Source organism: Salvia splendens, chromosome 18 (assembly GCF_004379255.2).
Source record: "Salvia splendens isolate huo1 chromosome 18, SspV2, whole genome shotgun sequence".
Lineage (NCBI taxonomy): Eukaryota > Viridiplantae > Streptophyta > Magnoliopsida > Lamiales > Lamiaceae > Salvia > Salvia splendens.
In genome coordinates, this window is record NC_056049.1 from 22,149,425 (window position 1) to 22,172,374 (window position 22,950).

Below are 22,950 nucleotides of genomic sequence, written 5' to 3' on the forward strand. Positions count from 1 at the left end.
CCATTAGAAATGAAACGTTTTCCTTTTTTTGGCTGTCCCAATAAAAATGAAACCTTTCTTAAAATATAAACAACACTATCTCTACTTTTTCTTCTTTCTTACTTTACTCTCTCTTCATTAACTCACAAAACAACACTGCATAAAATCTCGTGTCGAAAACCAAATGTTTCCTATTTATTGAGACGGAGGGAGTATAAAGAAAATAAAGTTATAAAAAGAGCGTCTAAAAAATAAATCTCGATATCCAACGAGATATCCTAAGTCGAACTTCGCTTTCTCCGCCCCCTTCCTTTATTACTTCCTAATTCTTCCTCCACCTCAACTTCAATCTCTCCGCCATTGTTCTTCGCCATTGATTCCATTACTCAGCAATGGCGCAGGCACTCAATTTCTCCATTTCCACCTCCTATTCCCCCAAACCCCTAATCTCTCACCGTTTTCACTCCATTTCCCGCTTTACCCTCCTCAAAAACCCTAGCAAAACCTCGCTCTCCATCAAAGCGTCCGCTTCCGACAACGGCGCCGGCACCACCGTGCAGGACGCCGTCTCCTTCTTCGCCGCGGCCGCCGATTCTGCTGGCTCGATCGAGGTCGATGCAGTGACGGAGGCGGAGCTCAAGGAGAACGGATTCCGGAGCACGCGCCGCACGAAGCTCATCTGCACGATCGGCCCCGCCACGTGCAAGCCGGAGCAGCTGGAGGCGCTGGCCGTCGGGGGGATGAATGTCGCCAGGCTTAACATGTGCCACGGCACCAGGGAGTGGCATCGGGAGGTGATTCAGCGTCTGAGGAGGTTGAATGAGGAGAAGGGGTATGCCGTTGCTATTATGATGGATACGGAGGGGAGTGAGATTCACATGGGGGATCTTGGCGGCGCTCCGTCTGCCAAAGCTGAGGTACTGATAGAAATTTCATGAGCATTGATTTTCTTTTGAATTTACAATCACTTAATTGTTACTTGTATTTCTCAAGGACACAGAATTTGGTTGACTGTAGTTATTATTAGTTGCAACTAGAAGATTTCGTTAGAGGGTTAGGGACAATGCTGTTACTATGGAACTACTTTTCCACTCAATACGGTCATTGCAGATAAATGGAACTTAGAAATATTTCTTCTTTCTTAAGTTTGAGGAACAACATGGCTGTGGCATTTGTATTTTCAGAAATTAACCAATCACTTACATAGTTACATATAGAAAGATGACTGACTCCAGCAAATAAATTTAAGGAACCTTTCAACTTTAATGAGATTTTCTGGTAGTACAATATCAGAGCATAAATTTGGAAAAGGAAGTTGTATATTGTAAAAAAAAGAATCAAATTTACCAAATGATATTGTCCTTGATAGAACAAGAATATCTAGTAAGTGTTAGTTAAACTAACCAATGATGAGGTTTTTTTTGCTGAAGTAGACTGAATGATGTCAAATTTTCTTGTACATGGCAATCGATATGTTTTTAGTTACTGTCTGGAAAAATATCCTCATATCTTCTCAGGTTTTGTGATATATAAATTGTTTGGTCTATCTCTGGCCAAAGATGGGTCCTTTTATTATCTAAATTGTCAGGAACAAATATCTTGTTTCCTAGAACTAAGGAGTCTCTTTCTTGAAGTAAACCTCATTTGAGGAATATTGTGAGTCCACTATTTCCAAACCACTGAATTTGTGCTAATGAAGTCACGTTTCCAACAAAATATCAACTCTTTGACATTCTTCTGAATCTTAACATTGATTGAAAAGATGGGTATTTGAGGTTGATGTAGTATCATGCTATATTGTACTTCTTCCATTCACCAAAAATAGTCTCATTGGTGCATGATACGGGATTAAATGTAAAATTGGTGAAGTAAGAGAGAGAAAGAGATGTGTGGGTAAAATAGGATGGAGAAAGACAAAAATGTGGGTAAAGTATTGAGAGAGAAAGGGATAAAGTGGGGTAATAAATTGGGAGAAACTTTTCATTTTTGGCATGGGACTAATTTTGGTGGATGACTGAAATGGAAACATGAGACTAGTTTTTGTGGACGGAAGGAGTATGATTTATGATGTATTTGCATGATTCATGGGTGATGGGACAATAGCTATACATTTGATTAGTTTTGATTCATAGAATAAAGCATCATAGTATCATACACAATACAAGCCCAGGACTTATATCTATCTACACACCTTAAGATTGTAGTGAAGATAACGCATACCGTCTTTTAAAATGAATGGATAAGAAGCTCCAGCATATATGAGATTTTCAATAAGCATGAACTCTCTATCGGAGACATGCGTGGAACCTTGCATTTTGTAAGATGAATTGATGATTTGGCCCTAAGATTGCAAGCACATATATCTCGAGCTAAATCTGAGGTTCTGTATCTTTTGCAGGATGGTGAAATATGGACTTTCAGTGTTCGAGAATTTGATTCTGGTCTCCCTGAGCACACAATTATTGTGAACTATGGTGGCTTTGCCGAAGGTTGAAAACCCATTTCTGTACAGTAGTATTTAATTACTTACTTTTGTCTCATTTGTAGTGAACAAAATTGATTTATCTTGCGATAATAAAATTCGGATTCTTGCATGGCAGATATAAAAGTAGGCGATGAACTTCTAGTTGATGGTGGAATGGTGAGGTTTGAAGTGATTGAGAAAATTGGTCCAGATGTTAAGTGTCGCTGTACGGATCCTGGACTTTTGCTACCTCGGGCTAATCTTACATTCTGGAGAGATGGGAGCTTAGTGCGTGAACGTAATGCAATGCTTCCCACGATATCCTCAAAGGTATGTGTTTCTCTTGGGACTTGCTTTCACAAAGTTTGAACCAGCCAACTTTGTGCTATTAAACCATTTATGAAAAAGGCTTCATCATCTTACTTTGCTAGGTATTGAGTTAGTTTACCAATTGCCATTGTGCTGATATATACTCCCTTCACCCCGGATTAACTGAAGCAGTTCTTTTGGTCACAAGAATTAAGAAAAAGTTGTTTAGTTAGTTAAATTGGAAGATAATAAAGTAGGAGGGAGAATAAAATAGGAGAGGGAGAAGAGAGTTAACTTTTGCCATAAAAAAGGAAATGAGTCAATTAAACTGCGACGTCCCGAAAAGGTACAAATCAATTAATTTGGGACGGAGGGAGTATCTATTTGTTATTGTCATCATCTTTATTTACTCTGATCACACAGTTGTATTTGGATAATTAGTCTGACTTAGCGTCACTTGTTAGGATTGGCTGGACATTGATTTTGGGATTGCTGAGGGGGTTGATTTTATTGCTATATCATTTGTTAAGTCTGCGGAAGTTATAAAGCACCTCAGGAGCTATATCCAGGCACGGGCTCGTGATAGGTGAGAAGCATTCTCATTATATTTCAGATTTTTATATTCTGTTGTAGAGGCTGTAATATCTGTCAATCTTCATTACCCGGAATTATTTGCATGCTCTTGGTTTGTAAGTCCTCTATTCATTAGTCCTAACTTCATTTGGTCTTTTCTACATGATAACCATCTGAAAGTCATGCTCACACTTTCACATTGCTGTTATTTTTTTCATGCACCCAGATGTGAAATTAGCAGAGAAAATATGGAGATTATGCATGTTCTTCTGAATCATAAATACTTTATATTGCTATTTTTTTTTCTCATTTTAAGATATACAAATATATCTGTGTCAAAGTAATAAAATGATCCTATGATGCAGTGACATTTCCGTGATTGCAAAAATTGAAAGTATCGACTCATTAAAGAACTTGGAGGAAATCATAATAGCATCAGATGGAGCTATGGTGGCAAGAGGAGATCTCGGTGCACAGATCCCGTTGGAGCAGGTCCCATCAGAGCAACAAAAGATTGTACAGCTCTGCAGGCAGTTAAACAAGCCAGTTATTGTTGCCAGCCAGTTACTTGAATCGATGATAGAATACCCCACACCTACAAGAGCTGAAGTAGCTGATGTTTCTGAAGCAGTTCGCCAGCGATCAGATGCCTTAATGCTTTCTGGTGAGTCTGCCATGGGCCAGTTCCCTGACAAAGCATTGACTGTTCTCAGAAGTGTTAGTCTAAGAATAGAGAAATGGTGGAGAGATGAGAAACGCCATGAAGCTATGGAACTCCCTGGAATCACATCCTCTTTTGGAGACAGAATTTCAGAAGAGATTTGCAACTCTACTGCTAAGATGGGTAAGAAGTGCTTACTTTTTTTTTTAATTTGTTTTATATTCTTTGCCTCAACTAAGGAGGCCATGCCACTAGATGCTGTTAAGTACTAGCCCTTAACTTATTGAAAGAGGGAATCATGACATAATTGCTCCAGAACAAGGCTATTGAATGGAAACCTTGTAGTAGTTTACTTCTTTCTCCTGCTTCTCAGATTTATAAATGTGCAAACATCTCAAATATGTAGGTGTTTTGGTGTATCACCAACTTCGTGCTTGTTAATCTAACATTTATGTCTCACAATTTATGAATTTCTAGTTAGCAATACATATTTGGAGCTGTGCACATACTCTACGGATCTTATATATTTATAGTGCAAGTTGCTAATACGTGATCTTATAATGCAGCCAACAATCTGGGTGTGGACGCTATTTTTGTTTACACTAAAACAGGTCACATGGCATCTCTCCTATCACGCTGCCGTCCTGACTGCCCCATTTTCGCATTTACTACATCAACATCTGTACGCAGACGCCTGAACCTGCAATGGGGTCTAATACCTTTCCGCTTGAGCTTTTCTGATGATATGGACAGCAACCTCAACAAGACTTTCTTTTTGCTAAAATCCCGGGGAATGATAAAGTCAGGAGACCTGGTTATTGCTGTCTCTGACATGTTGCAATCTATTCAAGTTATGAATGTCCCATAAAACATCCTATTTCCATGGAGGGATGGCTCAGTTCACCATCATCATTTTCACATCTTTACTGGTGTTTGTGGCATAAGCATTTACTAGACTTCGGTTGTTGATGTTGAAGGATGAGACGTGTGTTTACTGGATGCTTGTCAGCCAAGAGGCAACTTAGCCTCGAAGGAGAGCTTTTCTTTCTAGAATATAGAGTGATGCTAGGCTCTTGTATTTTCTGTTTGTTTACATTGTTCTGAAGGCTTATTAACAACTGGGGTGTATGTTACTCGACTTTTTTATTCGAAGCTTTGTTTTGTGCTATACAATGTTTATTATTCGGACCAAGTAGCTGCAGATATCTACGAACAACTGTCGAAGTTGTTTGTTCTAACATATACTCGGTCTTTGGCTCCATCCCTTTAACTGATTTCGGTGATATAATCTTTGCAGTTTGACAAAGAGCACCACATGTTGAGGTAGAAGCAATCTGATATAGTCATGTCTCCGAGGTATAGAAGAAGTGGAATTTGCTTGAAGAAGGTGATTCAGACAGGTTTGTCGTTTTACCTCTTTTGCATTTTCTCGTACGGCAATATTTGTGTGGTTTATTTAATCAATGGCAGCAAAATTAATATTGGTGACACCAATTGGACCTTTTCAATTCATTGAGCATACAAATAGCTAGGAATGTCAATCGCGCCGGTCCTACTCGGGTTGCGGGTCAATCGGGTGTGGGCTAATCGGGTTGTGAATTCTTTCGGGTTGTAAAAGTTCAACCCTAACCCTAAAAGCTCGGGTTTCGAGCTAGCCCAACTGATTAATCGGATTGCTACCGATAAGATTAACATGCGATCAATCCAATAAATAATGATGAAAATTAGTTATATTCATAAAATGTAAAATATTTAATTATGATAAATTTGAGATATATGGTCAAATTCAATCATAAACATGATCAAATATTAATATTTGAGATATTTGTATTTGAGATATTTCGTGAAATTTTAATGCATGTTTTAGAAATTTAAATATTTTTTAAGTGAATTTAAAGTTTTTAATTTATTTATCAATTATTATATTAATAAAAATTTAATATATAATTTGTATATTTAATATAAAATTGAGTGCTATTTTTTTAGCTATCTATATCATAAAATTAATCAATTAAGTGTCGAATTAGGAGTAAAACATAGAATAATAGAAATTTTATCGGGTTTTCGGGTCTAGCCCTAACGGGTCGCGGGCTAATTGAGTTTTAATTTTATCGGGCTAGAAATTTCCAGCCCTAACCCTTTAAATTTGGTGGGCTATTCGGGCCAGCCCACGGGTTGCGGGCTACATTCCCTACAAATGGCTTCACATGAAAAATAGTGGAGTAGATGAGGACTATTCATTAATAATGGTTCCACATTTATCCCCGTAACCGTAGTGACTTGAATATTTTACTTGTTCGTTGAAGGAGAAGCGTCTGTTGAAGGAGAAGCGTCTTGCCAACGTATACCCCTTCTTGAATTACCTGTCAAATAGGATGACTAGAGCTATCTGATAAACCTTCTGATATTGACTATACAACTGCATTTAATCTTGAATATTATCATTGACCATTAATTTATCCCTCATATTGATCCTCCATTGCTTTTATATTGTTGTTATTTTAGTAAAGCATATTTTACTAATTTTGTACTGCTACTATTATTATAATTTAGTCCAGTGGTTGTTAACTTATTGTTCATCAAGATTGCTTTCACCTCTACTCATTTGACTTATAGAATTTACCAAAATGTGACATAATTTACTACCTATTTCTCAACCTATAGCTATTTAATTGGACATGACACGCTTTCTGTCTACAAATATTTCACTACAAAACAATAATAGTGATGATGAAAAACTTGTACCCAAAAAATGCATAATTACACCATGGGCCCTAATTTTCGTCATCGTTTTGTGTTGATGAAAACAATCTCAGAGAAAAAAGGTTCACAGAAAAGAGACCTCTCCCAACTAGCTTTGGCTTCTTCCAAAACACACAAACACTAACACAAGACAAGATTATGTATTGAAAACGTTGGTATCAAATTGGACAAATGGTTTATGTAGCCCCAATTGGATTGTCAAGAATCATGATTGCCATATTGAATATTGGGATATAATTTTCTCTACTAATAGTATGGAGATATGATCGATCAATTTGAAGATATAAGGCTTCCAAAAAAGATTTCTTAAAAATATCAGTTTCTTAAACATATACAAAAATATTTATTCTTAGGTGCGTTCATATTTGTACCATTTTTATTTGGTTTACGTATAAAAGGATTTCGTTCCTTTAATATCTTCAACATATTAAGGTTTACGACTGAGGTTTGGTTTCTTAGAAAAATGCAACCAAGCAAAATTGTAAACTGTAATATAATAACAAAGAATGATAATAATATTCTAATATGATTCCCTCCTTTCCAAAAAAATTGTTCTTTTGCCATTTTATTTCGTCCAGTAAAATTAGACTGTTTTTATTTATTTTTTTAAATCACCCCACAATATATTAGTAATATATGACTTCCACAATCTATTACTAATAGTCATATTGCAACTATTTGCATTTTCTTTTATATTTTACCAATTTTGTAGTAAATCTATGTTGTCATCAAATTTTCTATTTTTGAAGGACTGGTGGAGTATTATTTCTGAAACAGTAAAATTTTAGAGTTGGAACATTTGATAAAAAATAATTTAGAATCAAATTTGCTTTAATACGTATGCTATATGTTTTTATTTGCATGAACTATTTTATATTATGTTTTAAATAGGGTGAATTACAGAAACAAAAATATGTTGTTAATGATGTTTACATTTTTTTCAATAAATAAATACTAGTACTTCGTGAGAGATCTCTGGGCTAAAATAATCTTATTTGTGTTTTTTTCTTTTTTCCTTTTTTTTCCTTTTTGCTATTTCATCCTTTATTTTTGATAAATGAATATAAATAAACCTTAGACCTGTGGTATGCATTATCATTTTACTATTGGGCCAATTCACACCCATCTTCCATCTACCTTTTGTTTTTTGCTTCGAAGCTAGTTTAGTCATTTTCTCTATCATCTCTCATTTATTTAATTTCTCTCTCATCTTTTTTCTTTTGTCTTTATTTTTCTCATTTTTGTTTTATCTAGAAAACATTTTTAGCTATCACATCGAGAGAAAAGGATAAATTAAATAAATGGGAGATTGAAAAATAGAAAGGGAAATTAAGTGTATGCATAAAGATTCACTAAAACAGTATTTTATCAAAAAAGAAAAATGTGCAAAAATTTCTGAAAACGGTACAAAGTACTCCATAAATGAGATTATGATTTTTTTTATGATACCTTGGGCGATATTTAAATTTATAACAAAAAGTACAAAGTCATTATTCAAGGACTTTTTATGGTTCGATGCGATCTATTTAATAAATATATGGTGCATATTTTCCAAGGATTGTATTGAAATAACAATCATATTTAAAATGACAATATACCATCAATTAATGCTCTTTAAATTTAGAAGCAGATTCAATCTTATCCTGCCACGTGGCATGTTTGCTTGTCTATGGATCGCAGATTGCTTAATTATCTTTAATTTCGTATTGCAGATTGCTTGGAACCATATGCCGAGTTTCTTGCCTATGTATCACAAATTGTTTGCCTATGTATCACAGGTTGTTTGCGTAGATTGTCATTTTAATTATGGAGTCACCATAATGCTCTGATTTCGTATCACAGATTGCTTGGAACCATATGCCGAGTTGCTTGCCAATGTATTGCAAATCGCATGCTACGTTATTGTCAAGTTGCCATTTTAAGATTGATGTTATCCTAACGCATCCTATTTTCAAATACTTAGTCTTGCTATCTAATGTAGCCTGAATAATTCACTCTTATTAATAATAATTAAAAAAAACCAATAAAAATAAAAATAAATAAAAATGTTTTCGAGGAAAACATGGAGAAGATGATAAATTTACTTAAGAGACACTTTATTTTTTTTTAAATAAAAAATATTATAAACAAATACCCAATCGTATTAAACAGCATTTACACTCCTAATACATGTGATTTCGAGTTACTATATTATTTGAAAAATACCTGATCTTAATCGCTTAATTTTATTTGCCATTTTTTATATCTAAAATGAAGTTTTATTTATTTTATATTCAAATTACTTTTTTTTATAATATTATTGGTTGATCAGCCGGCCTTGCCATAGTGCACCTCAAACCACCATTCATTCGACCACAGAAATATTAATGTTCAACCAAAATATTCCCCATCTTAAAAAATGGTTTACATCATCACTATACAATTCATGTGAGCAGTCACCTTAAACCTCAATTTACAATGAACTTAAACTAAAATAGACAATGATGATGACATCTTATACCATGGGTTTAAAACCACTCCCACCCAATACAACATATATACCACACAAAATAAAGAGGAAAGGAAAACAAGAAAATCACTTTGTAATGTGTGTGTTTCAATGATAAAAAAGGCCAATTCATCACCTCGCATGTTAGAATGCATATAAATAGAAGTACACATTTTGAAACCCTTAGATACCTTCAATGGTTTAAAGAGAATACAAAAGGAAGAAACTAAAAGATGACGAAAAGGAAAACAAAGCCCATCATTTCATAATCCTATCAAACACCTTTATGTTGTCATCCATTATTACCAACAATTTTAATTTGACAAACGTTTATGACACCATCTTTTGTTAAAATCGGTACTTATCATTATCAACATGTCTAATCCACTAGTGAAATTTAACATGGAAATAAAAGAAAGGCATCACCATAATTCAATGTAAAACAAAGCTATCTTTATGTAAAATTAAATGTTTATTGGGACTTGGATGGTGAAAAAGTCTTATTGATTTAGGATTGTCTTCTACTAATAATTTAGTTTAGTGGTTGAAATATCCATCTCTTTCGTATTAAAACCTTGCATTAATCGAGGTGCTGAATTGCAAATCAATGGTGATAGGGATCGTCGTTTAATATTTAGGATTATTAATTATTCTGAAACCCATATTTAATTCTGAATATATGATTATTTTATGATATTGATTCGGAACATTATACTCCCTCCATTCCACTGTAATTGAGTCATTTAAGTCCAAAAAATAAGAAAATCGTTGTCAATTGGAGGTCAATTGTATCAATTCCAGTCTCAGTTCCAATTACAAAAAATATAGTACTAGTACATGGAGTATATAAATTATGGATTATATTGCCAACTTTTTAAATTTTAGATTATTTTTTAATTTGGCATTTTTTTAATATTTGGAATATAGTCCATGCATTAAATTAAACAGCAGGAATCAAAAGCATGACAACAAAAAGTTAAATATGATTGCTAAAAGAAAGAAAAAACTTTGTATAGGGGAAATTCCTATGTTCAATTAATTGAACATTTATAGACAATTACGAGGCGAAGCGAAACAACAAATCTCCAAAATCCAATTTAATAGTAATATTTGATATAGAGACATCTGTAAAAGACAAATACATAAAATTATTGCGACTTAATAAATTTTTCTCCATTTTCTATAAAAGTTGTAGACAAATGTATAAAATTTTTGCGACTTAATAAATTCTTTCCATTTTAAAAAATTATTACCCCCATCTAAATTCACGACAGTAATTTATTTGGTCTCTAGCAATATGCTCACACTTGCAACTTCTCCAAGTAACAAGTTCAACAAATGGCGAATGATTAAGCGCCGCCTAATTTACTAAAACGCTTCTCTTTTAATTAATACTTCCTTTATTTTATAAAAACAGATATTTTTGAGACAACATAAATTTTAAAGCATAATTAATAAATTAAAAAATAAATAAAAATAAAAAGTAATTGATATATTGTTAGTGGAGAATAATGTCAACCAATTAGAGAAAAAAATTATACTAAAACTAGAAAAAACTATTTTAATATGACGGACTTAAATGGAAAGAGTGTTCATTTTTTATAAGAGTAAATGTCAATTTTGGTCCTAAACATATGTGACCAAAGTATGAATTTGGTCAAAAACATTCACTTTTTGAAAAACATGTCCACAACAAATGAAATCCTTGTCGGAATGATCATTTTTTTACGGTTCCATAAAAAAACTAACGGTCATGCCACTGTGCATTTGGCGTTGACCATTAGTTTTTTGATGGAAACGTAAAAAAAGGACTACTTCAGAGACATTTTCATTTGTTATGGACATATTTTTCAAAAAGTAAATGTTTCGGACCAAATTCGTATTTTGATCATATATATAAGACCAAAATTGACTTTTACTATTTTTATAATTATGGAGTAAGTCGGAAATTTGAGTCACCATACTTACAAGAGAATGAAAAATTATATTGATCCTTTTTGTAAGTACTTCCATTAGCACTATATCACGATAAAACGTATCGATCCCAAGTCCCAACTAAGGTACCTAAAAAGAAATTTACAATATGAGTTGGCCTAATAGTAGTTAGTATGGTGGTTAGAAACCAAAAATCTTAAGTTCAAGTAGATCATAGCCTTTAATATTTTAAACTATTTATCTATAAAAGAAATAAGCACGTGATATGTATATACTCCATTTAGAACAATTGATTATATTATTATGAGCTCTTCTGAGGAATAATTAGTAAGACAAAATGCAAAGGTTTTATAGAAACAAAATCACTCTTTTAAAGTAATAAAATGCCAAGCAATTAGAGGAAATAAAAGCCAAGCATTCACTGGAAAAAAGAAGGGCAATTAAAAGCCTTAATAATTTTGGCCTAACTAGCTAGCTAGTATTAATAAATATCTTAGATGCAACTTCTGTTTTTTGAAATATTTTCAATAAATAGTTTATGTACGTATATGTCATTTACTATTGTTTAAGAAAATTGAATATATCATCGCCACAATTGGGTATGGAATGTCATGAATTAATTCTAGAGGTCCCAAATAACAGATATATAGAATTAACTTATATTACTGTTGAAACAGTGACCTATGATAAATTTTATGCTAAACTGACCAAATTCCATCCCCCACATTACTATATGTACATTACAACTTTTTAAAAAGAAAATCATGTCAGAAGAGCTGTTTTTCCGTTGCGATCTCAACTTTTTTAACGGTATGGTAAGAAACAAAAAAATAAAAATAAATTTATGTTAAAGATTTTTTTCATCTCTAACTTTGTCTCATAGGTCACATAACTCTTGGACGACAAGTATCCCCATAGCGGACATAGTTGTCTTGGCTTGAAGGAATTTAGCATAACTCCAACTCTGGTTCATTTTTAATGGAAACGATCGATTTGTGATATGTAAGGAAGAGCCGGAAACCACCTAACATATACTAATATTCGGTTGTAAAGTCTCTAGCAGCCTTTGGTACTTATATTGCAAGCGATAAAATTTATCTATTTGTTTGCTTAAAGAGGAAATGTTGTGTCTCCTCTTCGTAAGTTCAACAAAAGATCTCGATCTTCATGTTAGTTAAAAGGAAGTAACTCTTTTAATTTGGCAGCTTAACGCATGGATTAAAGGGTGATGTCCAACCCCCTCTTTTTTTCAGGCCGGATTACTGAGGATCTAAGGAGTGCATGAGGGTGACACGAAGCCAAGAACACACGTTAATTTGATTGATCCGAGCATTTTGCTCGTTTCTTTAGTTGTCTATGTTTGTATGTTGGGATGTTTGTTGTATCTATGTTTTGTTTTTGGTATTGTTTGCTTGATTGTCTAGTATATAGTGACCTTTTAAACAGATTTGTTGTTCCCATATTTTGTTGTTGTTAAAGGACAATGTTGTTGGTTTTGTATTGCCCGATCACTGTTGTTCGATTCATCGTTTTGTAACTAGAAAATTCACATCTTAGATTAAAAAAAAATAGTAAAAGACTTATTTTTCTAAAATTCGTATTAAATTATAACTGCAAACATACAAATTACAGACCCTATAAAGATTAAGCTTGTCCCTAAATACAATAGGTCCACAAATTTGTTAAAAGGGGAACCCTAAATTTCTAAACACAACCCTATACGTAGCAACACACACTGTTTCCATATAATTTGACAACAAATCAAGCTCAGAAAATCTATATTAACTAACGTAGAACTATTAATTCCTTTTAGTATTTTCTCATCATAAGCGATGACTTGCCTACATAAGTTTAGTGCAAACCTAATCGAAATAAGCATGCATGATTAAAATTGGGAAATTAATTAGAACACACATTATTGGTGGGCATGCAATAATTGAGTTATATAGGGACCATGGTGAATTTATCAGTGTGATGGGAAATGTGGTTTAGAAGTACTACCAGAAATGTCAAGTGGGATTTGGATGCATCGATCGTTTGCCTTTATATAAAGATAAACAAACACATGCCCCACATCACAACTGCACCCATTAACAAGACCTAATTCAATTGAACTTTGATGGGAAAATGACATTGATTTTTTTTTGAATCCACTCTATCTTGATATATCAAACTCAGAAAGTTTTTGGTGCTTTTTGAGTAGGACTAAAGAATTGGGGGGTTCTTTTAGTATTTGTATCTCCGACGATATAGGACATCAACGAAATTAGGTTATTCATAGCATGGTGGAATGAAATAAGGGTGCAATGGAATGACAATTCTTTTGCTTGGTATGCACAATGAATACGAAATTAACGAAATCATTTTTTTATAATTGATTTCAATTTTAATGCTCATAGAATACACTTACTATGGACACACAAGTACATACACACACACTGCACATAATATACACAAACACACACCACAGAATGTTAAGGAGTGTTGTAGGTTTGTATGATATGCTTTTAAAGGATTATTATTCTACAGATTAAATATCTATGTTATATATTTAACTACCTTTAATTCAACAATTCTTAAAATATACTCCATTTCATTTAATACTTTTAATTTGGAGTAAAAGAAATGAAACACATTCTTTATGGCATGTGAAATTGTGAATGGAATGGAGTCTTGACTAGGAATTATTCATAGTTTAAGATTCGGAACGTGTCATTAGCAATGTTTCTTTATCTTGTGAATTATCGTGAGTATTGATTTCACTGCGATGAAAAATTGAATAAGTACACTTTCTAATGCTATTAAAGACGTTAATTTGTGTGTCTAGCCACCAACAAGGGTTCTTATGATTGGTGTCCCAACTAAAATTAGGGAACGCAAATAAAATCGTCCTAAAAAAAACCAAAAGATTAAGATAATTTTCCCTCAACTTTGGGACACTTACTTTGCGTCCTAAATTATGGTTATTTTTAAAAATTCTCAAACGCTAGTAATTGTGTCTCAATTTTTGTGTCCTTAAAAGATAAGTTTTTTGTAGTGTTTACATATAATTTGTAGTTTTTTAGTTTGTCATAATCCGTTTCTTCTTTATCTACTTTATTACATACTCAATTAACACACTAAACATTCATTTTTAAACTTAATGTAAAAAATAAGTGTCTCAACTGTGAATGAACAAATGAGGTATTTTTTAAGATAATAATTAAATTTATTGTGCTCATTTAATCTTAACACATTATGCTCTAAAATACATCATTCTTCTCCATGGATTTGAAACAACTATGACAGTTCTCATGAAAAATATCCAGTACTTATATTTGATTGGAACATTTTCCTCATGTACGAACTAATTTTTAATTATGCATGTCATTTAAAACATATCCAAAAACCAAAATACACGATATTTTTTAAAAATGGGAAGTTTGTGTACTATGGAAAACTAGAAAAAAAATAAATAACCAACTAGTAGTCTAATGGAATTTGACATCAACGTCATCAATCGGAAGGAAACATTGTAGTGGGATTGTTTAGTTTGATTGATGAATGAATTTGTTAAAATTAGGCTGGGTTTGATATCTACCCTAAATGTGTGCACATGTATATAGATAGATAGATGTACATAAATATGAGTATACGTAATTGTGTATAAAAAAAAGTCATTAGAGATGCATATATAGACTACCAACCTTTTCATATGTTATGGAGAATTAGATTGAGGTCTATTTTTGTTATGAATATTAGGGTCGTTTTAAGATTTTTGTCTACCAATATATCTTAATTAGCTTTTGATACTCAATATTATGAATTGTTAATTTTATTTTTAGCCTAAACGATGATGGAATTGTTAAATTTTAAAGTTAAAACTAAATTTTAGTGCATTTAGTCATTTAATTTGACACTCAACATTATACTAGAAATTTTTGTTAAATTGGTCCTCAATATAATATTTTAATTTTATTTTAATTTTTTTCAATATACATTTGATTACCTTGACAAATAAATTTAATTAATTTTTTAAGTAAATAAATTACACAACATAAATAATTATGAATGCGAAAAAGAATCGAACGAATAAGGGGAAATATCATAAAAAAACAGGTCACATTTCCGAGTCCTCTGTCTGCACAACACGAGCTTAATGTTTTTGACGGACTCGACCTTGACCAGGAATTCTTGTCTATCCATATCAGATGGTCAACCTCGACTAGAAAAATATTAACTAATTCAATTTTTGGATACTTATTTATTAAATATGATTGCAAACAATTTGGCATGAATTGAACCTAATTTAATTTGCAAATGATAGTATAAATACAAATTTAAATTTATACTGCTCTCCCATCTCTCAGAATACAAAATGATAACATACATAGCCATCAATTAGAACTTATGTTCTTAGTTATCTCTTCAATGCTTGTTTGTTATTAGGTGTCACATACACCTTAGGTGTAAATAACAAAAAGAATTTTTACATAAAATAAAAGTGATTACATATTTTATTTTTACCAAAAAAAATTAAATGATTTAACTTAGTTGAGACACTACAAAAAGAAATACGACTCAATTTATTTGAGACGCGGAAAACATTAAATAACTGATTTTAATATGTAACAGCTTCGTCACGTTTTAAGCTAAAATGAACCAATATGAAATGTCGAGAGCCATAAGCTACCAAACACAATATTTTGGACCACATTCACAAAATGGTTATAAATTTAAAATCAAAATTAATATTTAATCTTTATATTATCGAAGAACCTTTCATTGTGGTTCATTATTTAAGCCGAGTTGCCCGAGCCCATGTATAAGGGCATTGTGATTTAAGCAGGGGCGGGCGCAGAAATAAACATGAGTAGGGGCTAAATTTTCAAAATTTTATATAAAAATAAATTTTCATGTAATTTAAAATATTATTAGGTGCTTTTATATACCAATATGTTCAAAATATGAATAAATTTTAAAATTTTATAATAGAAAAAAATTAAAAAATTAGATTCATTAGGGGGCTAAAGCCCTCTTCTCTTTACATGTGGGTCCGCCCATGGATTTAAGTGTAGGTTGAGCTGACCTGATTATTCTCTAGTGGCCATTTAGCCTATAAAAAAAATAAAACTGAAATAGTATAAAATAAATCCTGATTTTTTTGTTTAGAATTAAATCAAGAACATTAGTAAACTAGGCTGTCAATTTATGAATAAACTGTTAGTGCAATAATTAATACTAATATAGTAGGGTTTGTTTAGAATTAAATCAAGAACACGCGTAATGCTAGGATTAGGACAGCCTTTTCATAAAATTGACTCTTTCTTAGGCTTTGTTTTTTAAATAAATGTATTAATATTTCTTTTATATGAAACGAAACATAATCGCCCCAATATTTTGAAGGTGAAATCAATGACATTTAACTTTTATATGAATAAATTACTAATAATATATGTGAGCGTATTTGCGTGCAAGTATGGTTGTTATGTATAAAATCAACTGATATGTTAATCGAATCAGCTCCTCTAATTTTGATTTAATTCTATTTAGGTTGTGGTCTAATCAAATATAGAAATTTTATCGAATTAATTTTTTAATTAAATATTATAATAATTTTTTATTTCTAAAGTTCCTTGATTTATAATTTATTTTAAAATAAATTTATTAGTCACATGAAAAACATAAATCCGAACACAATTAAGTATTAATAGTATAGTTATTTTACATATATGACATTGATAAGAATAACATTAAGTAATAAATCTTGAGTTGTAGAAAGATTTAATATATTGAAGATACTACTTGTTAAGAAAAACAAATTTGACACGTTGCATGTTCTTCTAATATGAAAATACTAGGCCATCCTTAGTTAGGTTACAAGCTAATTAGATTGAAGTTTTATCGAGTTAAAAAGTTTCAACACTTACCCTCTAAATTTATCGGATTATTAGAGTCATTTTTTTTAATTTCGGGATGCCCTTAGATTCGTTGTAATGAATACTACTCATAGTTAATTAATTTATTGCATTTTAACTTTGTTATTATAGAATTAATAATAATAAAAACGTAATTTTGTTATACTACAAAATTAGACAAGTATCATGAGTCATACCCATAGTGGCACTATTAACAAATATATTTATTATTTTTTAGTACGTTTACAACAATATGTACAAAGCTAGTAGTACAACTTTATATAAAGATGTGTTTGTGTTACGAGTCAAGATTAGGTGAAGAATCATAATTTGTATGTCTTTATACAAAACGAGAGAAATAAACAATGATCACAAAAATATTTTATTTTATCGTTTCAATTTGTATATCAAATATCTAGCATTTATTTGTTGATGGAGACACACAAGAAAGCAACACCATATATATGTGGTCATAACTTAATTAGTTAGTTATTGTATATAATAAAGAGTATGCAACAGGAAATTCGAATGAATAACACAAAGCCAAGAATAAGCTGCAATTGTTTGTCATACAAAAATGGTTTTTGCCTTTGGGATTGTATAATTAAGTCGTTGTAGCAAGGCGTCCAAAAGTTTGTTTGTAAAACTACAATTCATGAATTCATAATTAAATTAAAACTCAAGTACCAATAAAAATAAACGTTATAAATAGAGAAATATGTGAGGTTTAGTCTTTAATTAGCAAAAAATAAAATTTGATGAAAAAATACATGAATTCTTTTTTAATTAAGATTCGAGCTAAAATTGAGTTCTAAAACCATTATAGGTTCAGGTTGACATGATAATGATGGGCCTCCGGCATGAGGCACGGGGAGCGGAGTATTTGCGCATGACAACCCGCCACGAAATGACCACACGAGGGTTGTCACGCGTTAAATATATAGTGTGTGTTTAAGAGCTAATAGTAATGGTACGAGTGAAGCCCAAATAATGGAAATAATGAGATATTTTGAGATATAGTTGTGGATAGGCTAACAATATTAGTATTGAATCAATTAGTACAATAAAATCCTTTAATAATCTCAAACCAGCTAATAGTCCAGTACTATATTTATGCATTTCTCACTTTCCTACACATTTCCATTATACTTTGTATGATTCACTTTAATTTTATATACTCATACTAGCTATTAATTTTTTTCAAGCAATATGTTGAAAGTAGTTAAATTTTTCTTTGAATCTTCTAGAGTCTAGACGTTATTTTCGAGTTTTTATTTGACTGCTCCTTTAATAATCAATAATGTTGATACCAATTCAAAATATTACTTTAATTTCCAACTTTATTCATAGTTTATCTGAGAGATACCGAGATAGTTAGACATTTCAAAAAAAAAATTCATAACTTTTGTATACCAAAACTTATTGAATGGCACATTGCCGTATAGAATTAAACATGACTAAAATCTGTTCCCTACATTTTGAGTGAAACAAACCTTAATGGAATGTGAGGGTTGGCACTTGATAGCTTTTATTTTGATTACTAAAAAGATCAAAGTAATAACATAATTTTGATACATTATGAAATTAATTTGAATGTTGGTTTAGTTCTCTTACTACATTACTTTTCTGCTTTGAATTTATCCTTCACTGCAATGTCAAATTTGATTGTCTATGTCTTGGTACTTTAAAAATAATTTATATAATTCCTAATTCAATTCTTTATACATGGCATTTGATTATAAACAATCATTTTTGTTACCATTCAAGCTCAATTATTTTGACACACATACAATTATTGAATAAGAGTTTTTTTTTATATACGCTCTAGGAAAACCTTCCCCATGCCACATTGAAGTTAAGTATTTTAATATTTAAATATGTTATAAATCTCAAGGAGTTTGGAGGATTAATTAGTAGCGCATTTTGATACGGATTTCTATTACGTACTTTTTAAATTTCTTATTTTTAAAAAATTTAACTTCTAATTAACTTAGTTTAGGAATAAGTATAAAAAGTTACATAATTAAAATAAAGGAAAATTACATATTTAAAAAAAATCATAATTAAAATAGACGAATGAGTGGAGATAGCTCGTGTATATGAGAGCTCATAAGATGATCAACACGTGTCTTGATCGAAGCATGTCGAGATCACCCTGCACCAACGTCCGTCATAGCAGATTGTAGCCGTAACTCTGCGCCACGCGTGACTCCACGTGGCAGTGACTCCATATCAGCAAGTCCAGGTGCCTATATAAACCCCCATCATTTTATCCCACAAAATAACCATAAATACTGAAAAAAAAGAAAAAGGAAACCGCAACCTGAAAAAATAAAAAAACTAGAAACTTCCTAGTAACATTATCAACATCTGATCTCCGGCGATGGAGCTCCGCCGGAAAATTAGTTTTCCGGCATCTGATTCCGACTCCCCTCGTTACACTCACAATGCTCGTCGCTCCTATCATCGCCGCCACGTTTTTCACGAAAAGCAATAACCGAAAGCTGCTAAACACCTCATTTTTCTCTCGGTTGAAGGAGAAAGACGGAAATTTCCTTCATCTTTTTTGTTTAATTTTCTCGCTGAGTACATATTACTATGAAAATTTTGTTCTGACGTTTTGGTGTTGATGATCGAGTGTTGTAAGGTTGAAATGATGTTTGGAGGAATTTGAAATTGAAAGTTTTGGAGGAATATTCTGTAAAATTTTGTGAGTGAGGTAGTGTTTTTTGAGTGACAGAGGGTTATAAGGTCTAAGTATAGGCTGTGTTTAAAGAAATTCAACTTTTCTGATGAGAATCCAGCCGATCGATTCGATCCCGAGCGACGCCGTGAAGCCGCCGGTGTTTAGGTCTCGGCTGAAGCGGTTATTTGACCGTCCGTTCAACGGCGCCCTCCGGGTTACTTCATCTGAGAAGCCGGTCACCGGAAGAGACAAAGATGGCGGTGGCGCAGCGGAGTTCGAGCCGAGCTCTGTGTGTTTGGATAAAATGGTTCAGAATTTCATGGAGGATAACAACGAGAAGCCCTCCGCGGCCGTGAAATGTGCTCGCAACAGCTGCAATTGCTTTAACGGTAACAGCAACGATAGCTCCGACGACGAGCTCGATTTCTTCTCCGATTCAATTTCCGCTAATTCCTCCTTCAGCGACCCATCGGATACTCTCAAGGTACAGAATTTTTTCAATTGGATTATTTTCTGTCCATTTCTTCTCCTATTGGTTGATAATCTGAAGCTTGCGCTTTGTTGTTGCAGAGTTTGACGCCTTGCGCGACTCTGGCGGAGAGGAATCTATTGGCAGACGCTTCGAAGATTGTCGAGAAGAACAACAAAACTCCCAAAAGAAAAGACGATTTGAGGAAAATTGTCACCGATGGTCTAATCTCCCTCGGTTATAACGCCTCCCTTTGCAAATCCAAATGGGATAAATCCCCCTCAATTCCAGCTGGTAATATTCTCAATTCCACTTTTCCACTCCAATTTCCCCTAAATTCTGCTAGATTTTAAAAATTGGCGTAGATTTCGTTTCTCAATTCAATACTCATCAATCAAATTGGTGATGATTGTGTAGGAGAGTACGAATACATCGATGTGGTGGTGGAAGGCGAGAGAGTGATAATCGACGTGGATTTCCGATCGGAGTTCGAGATCGCCCGATCGACGAGCAGTTACAAGGCGATTCTGCAGAGCCTCCCCTACATTTTCGTCGGAAAAACCGACAGGCTGATTCAGATCGTGGCGATCGCGTCGGAGGCGGCGCGGCAGAGCCTGAAGAAGAAAGGCATGCACATCCCGCCGTGGCGGAAAGCTGATTACATGAAATCGAAGTGGCTCAGCCCTCACCTCCGCCTCGCCGCCGACGATGGCGAGGAGGTGGTGGAATTGGAGCGCGAGGGGGGAGAATTGGACTTGTTCTTCGGTGAGGCGGAGCCCTCATCGCCGGGAAAGGAAGCTCCGGTGTCGATGACGTGGCAGCTGCCGGCGGTCAAGCCGAAGAGTTTTGAAAGAGGGAATAAAGCGGTGGTCACCGGATTAGCTGCTCTCCTCAAAGAGAAACTCTGATGAAGAAATTTTTGTTCCCTTTTTTACCCCCCTAGAATAATTAATCTAACCTTTTTTTTTACCATCAAATTTTCCTTTTTTGGATTTACAAAAATCAAATATATAGAGATGGAGATGTTTATCTTTCTATGCAAAAGGCAATCAATTTGAAATTTAAATTAGATTTTTGTGGATAATACAGTAGAATTGTTGGGGATGGAGGAAACAGAGGGAATATAAAAAATGAATTTGTGGATTGAAATATACATTGGGAAGAGTGGTGAGGGATGATGAAGGAGGCCGTGCCATCTCGGAAGGCGTGGATATTCTCTGTTTCTGGGTGTTTGCTAATGTCAGATTATTGAATATTTTCAGGTTAAATCTCGATTTTTATGAGTCTCTTTGGATTTTTATTGTTCCTATTTGTCGAATTACACTTGAAATGATGATCGGTTGTAATGAAATTTGAGTGTAGTATCTTACACATATGTCGATTTGTAGTAACATTTAGTTCGTCGTCATCAGATCAGAGATGAGATTGGAATTGCATTGAAAAACTAATGCGATAATGTTGACTTTCGCGGTCGATTCTGACCGCTTGCTTATCTACCGTTGACAATCTCACTAGTGTGGAATGCATTAGATTCTAATATATGTATTTATTGGTGATTGTTTTATATGATGAAGAACAATTAATGTCATGACTTCAGCATGATTATTAGTGATATTGTAATTGATAATTTTTCAAAGTTTAAGCTCAATATTGATAAAATAAAATAAAGTTAAATAGGTATGTATATATGTGTAGAAATTGACATATTGTAAAGGTCGGTCTTAAATATAGAAAATTTAATATTAAGTTGATTGATTATATATTTCAAAAGGAGGAATTGATTGAATGAGCAAGAAACATGGACAGTGTTACGAGATTAAAGAATCAAATACTTTAGGTTTAATAAAAAACTACTCCCTCCGTCCCACATAATTTGGGACACTTTGACCGGGCACGGGTTTTAAGAAATGTAATGAAAGTGAATTGAAAAAGTTAGTGGAACGTGGGTCCTACTTTTATATATTAGTTTAAAAATTAAATGTGAGTAAGAATGAGTTAGTGGAATGTGGGGTCCACTACAAAAAATGGTAAAAGTGAAATGGGTCAAATTATGTGTGACGTCCTGAAATGGAAAACTGAGTCAAATTATGTGGGACGGAGGGAGTATTACACTAATTAAAGGGAAAACACATGATATATTTCGAGATCGAGGTCAAGTGATTGAGCCCTCTCTTTAAGAAAATAAATAAGGATTTTATATTTTTCTTGTTTTAAGATGGCTGCTTTAAAAGGCTCAATGTATATTTAATCGTGAACTCCAATTTCTTGCATTATTTAACTCTCTCCTATTTATTTACACTCGTGTATTTATTTATTTATACTTATCTCTGTAAGCCTTTTACTTTGACCAGACAAGAGGAAATGGGCAGTAAATATATGTGCACATAATTATATGTATTGGGAAAAGCTATTTTAAAGAAGCTTTCAACGTGGTACGTAAGCATTGGTTGTGGTAAAAAGTAAAAAGTAAAAAGTAAAAAGTAAATAAAGAAAAATTAATGCTTTAAAATACTATAGAGGCCCCAAGCAAAGAATATTTGACTTTCTTGAATTTGTATGGTTTGATTGTGTGTTGGTTTGTAGTCACTGGTTAAGAATTTAATCAGGTGATTATCTCTTTTATTAAATTAATCTCATTTACGAAGTTAAATTATTGTAAATGGGAATTTACCTAACGTATGAAAGTAGAGATAGGTGCTGTCAGCTTTGCTTTTTTGGTACAAAAG

General features: G+C 32.9%; 2 protein-coding genes across 2 annotated transcripts; both read left to right on the top strand.

Annotated features, from left to right (window-relative positions):
• Window positions 1–244: 244 nt before the first annotated feature.
• Window positions 245–5,154, top strand: LOC121775735 (pyruvate kinase isozyme A, chloroplastic-like). Its single transcript, XM_042172769.1, has 6 exons — window positions 245–896; window positions 2,378–2,468; window positions 2,580–2,773; window positions 3,217–3,338; window positions 3,691–4,169; window positions 4,553–5,154. Exons 1-6 carry the CDS (start codon window positions 372–374, stop codon window positions 4,852–4,854), a joined length of 1,713 nt encoding a protein of 570 aa, XP_042028703.1. The 5' UTR covers window positions 245–371; the 3' UTR covers window positions 4,855–5,154.
• A 14,188-nt stretch (window positions 5,155–19,342) lies between these two features.
• On the top strand, window positions 19,343–21,293 carry LOC121777302. The gene is made up of 3 exons (XM_042174505.1): window positions 19,343–20,239; window positions 20,326–20,518; window positions 20,642–21,293. Exons 1-3 carry the CDS (start codon window positions 19,862–19,864, stop codon window positions 21,130–21,132), a joined length of 1,062 nt encoding a protein of 353 aa, XP_042030439.1. The 5' UTR covers window positions 19,343–19,861; the 3' UTR covers window positions 21,133–21,293.
• Window positions 21,294–22,950: the final 1,657 nt, after the last annotated feature.

What these genes read in the sequence shown, in the direction of transcription:
- LOC121775735 (XM_042172769.1), top strand. Translation starts at nt 372, where the DNA reads ATGGCGCAGGCACTCAATTTCTCCATTTCCACCTCCTATTCCCCCAAA. An exon ending in TTCCCACGATATCCTCAAAG is followed by an intron (nt 2,774 to 3,216) that starts GTATGTGTTTCT and finishes GTCACTTGTTAG; the next exon opens with GATTGGCTGGACATTGATTT. An exon ending in CAACTCTACTGCTAAGATGG is followed by an intron (nt 4,170 to 4,552) that starts GTAAGAAGTGCT and finishes CTTATAATGCAG; the next exon opens with CCAACAATCTGGGTGTGGAC.
- LOC121777302 (XM_042174505.1), top strand. Translation starts at nt 19,862, where the DNA reads ATGAGAATCCAGCCGATCGATTCGATCCCGAGCGACGCCGTGAAGCCG. An exon ending in ACCCATCGGATACTCTCAAG is followed by an intron (nt 20,240 to 20,325) that starts GTACAGAATTTT and finishes TTGTTGTTGCAG; the next exon opens with AGTTTGACGCCTTGCGCGAC. An exon ending in ATCCCCCTCAATTCCAGCTG is followed by an intron (nt 20,519 to 20,641) that starts GTAATATTCTCA and finishes ATGATTGTGTAG; the next exon opens with GAGAGTACGAATACATCGAT.